At 62.5% G+C, this 1417-nt stretch overlaps 1 protein-coding gene across 1 annotated transcript in view; it reads left to right on the top strand.

Annotated features, from left to right (window-relative positions):
• The window catches only part of LOC104492290 (glycylpeptide N-tetradecanoyltransferase 1), a gene marked incomplete at both ends in the record, with an annotated part of 3796 nt that extends 2875 nt beyond the window's left edge, over nucleotides 1-921 (top strand). The window contains 2 exons of the mRNA XM_010134825.1: nucleotides 206-373; nucleotides 780-921. Coding sequence (XP_010133127.1) covers nucleotides 206-373; nucleotides 780-921 — 310 coding nt within the window. The remainder of the gene's footprint in view (nucleotides 1-205; nucleotides 374-779) is intronic.
• Between the last annotated feature and the right edge of the window lie 496 nt (nucleotides 922-1417).

Genomic DNA, 1417 nt, shown 5'->3' with positions numbered 1-1417 from the left:
CAGGGAGGTGGCTGCCCTGGGCTCTGAGGTGATCCTGCGGGACAGGAGGTTTGAGCTGCTGGAGGATGGTGCATCTCCATCCTGGGCTGCCCCACGTCTCCTCACAGGGAGCCCACACATCCCTCAGACTGGCAAAGCCCCTCCAAGCCTCCAGCCGGGCTTTATCCTGGCTCTGACACATTGCGGTGTCACTTCTGGCTTCCAGAGCGCCCCAGGGGAGGTGACAGACTTCCTGAGCTTCTACACGCTGCCCTCCACCATCATGAACCACCCAACCCACAAGAGCCTGAAAGCTGCTTACTCCTTCTACAATGTTCACACCAAGACGCCTCTCATTGACCTCATGAGCGACGCGCTCATCCTCGCCAAGTCGGTGAGTGACGGCAGGGCCGGGGCGGCACTGCCGGACCCCGGGCGGCTCACCGGGCCGCTCAGCACTCGCCTGGCCACCCTTGGCTTTGTGGAGAAAGCCAGCGTGGGGCAGGGCTTGCACCAACCCCAGTCCTGAAGGATCTGCTGCCCCAGCGAGGGATCTAGGTGTAGCCTGAGCTTCTGGCTGCTGGGGAGCGGAGCTCAGAGCGTCCGCTCGTTGCTCACAGCAAATCACATTGTTGTGTGTCCATAGCTCTTGACCTGTGGGTGGGCCCATCAGTGCCAAGTCCTTCCTTGGTGGCCTCAGTCCCTTCTTGGGACAGGAGAGCGGGCAGGCCGCTCACGGGTGGGAGGAACTGCCCGGCACCCACGCGAGAGCTGACAGTGCTCATGTCTTGCCCCTGCAGAAAGGATTCGACGTCTTCAATGCACTGGACCTCATGGAGAACAAAACCTTCCTGGAGAAGCTGAAGTTCGGGATCGGCGACGGGAACCTGCAGTATTTCCTGTACAATTGGAAGTGTCCCAGCATGGCACCAGAGAAGTGCGGTGCGGGGGGGCGCCGGCGTCCGCGTCCCTCCACGGCAGGAGGCTGGGTGCAGGCAGAGGGCTGCCGAGTGACAGATGTGACACCAACAGTCGTGACAGTCCCCTGGGAGGTGGTTGCTGTGCCTGCAAGTCTCACAGGACGTGCGTGTCACAAACAACAGCCCCTCTAGAGAGAGCAGAGGAGCCTGGAAGCTGATGGGCCACTGCCGAGCAGGACCCCGTGGCGATGGGGAGCTCTGCCAGCGCGGTTGGGGCTGAGCCCTGGGATCGCGAGGGTGTCACCTTGTCCCCACAGCCAGCAGCTCACTCCCCACCCTCCCCTGTCTGCCTGCCCTGGGCCATTCGGAGGCAGCACCTGGCTCTCCTGAGTCTCCACCTGGTTTATCTCCAGGCTGAAGATGCAGCTTAGCATTTGTTTGGTGCTCAGCCGCCTCCAGAGGATGGTGCTGAGAACCAGCTCCCGCCCTGCCGCCTGCCCCCGACGTGTCCCAGCAAC

This window comes from Buceros rhinoceros, unplaced genomic scaffold, assembly GCF_000710305.1.
Source record: "Buceros rhinoceros silvestris isolate BGI_N320 unplaced genomic scaffold, ASM71030v1 scaffold40234, whole genome shotgun sequence".
Classification (NCBI taxonomy): domain Eukaryota; kingdom Metazoa; phylum Chordata; class Aves; order Bucerotiformes; family Bucerotidae; genus Buceros; species Buceros rhinoceros.
Note: the sequence above shows the minus strand (reverse complement) of the source record. Positions and strands in the feature narration are given on the sequence as shown.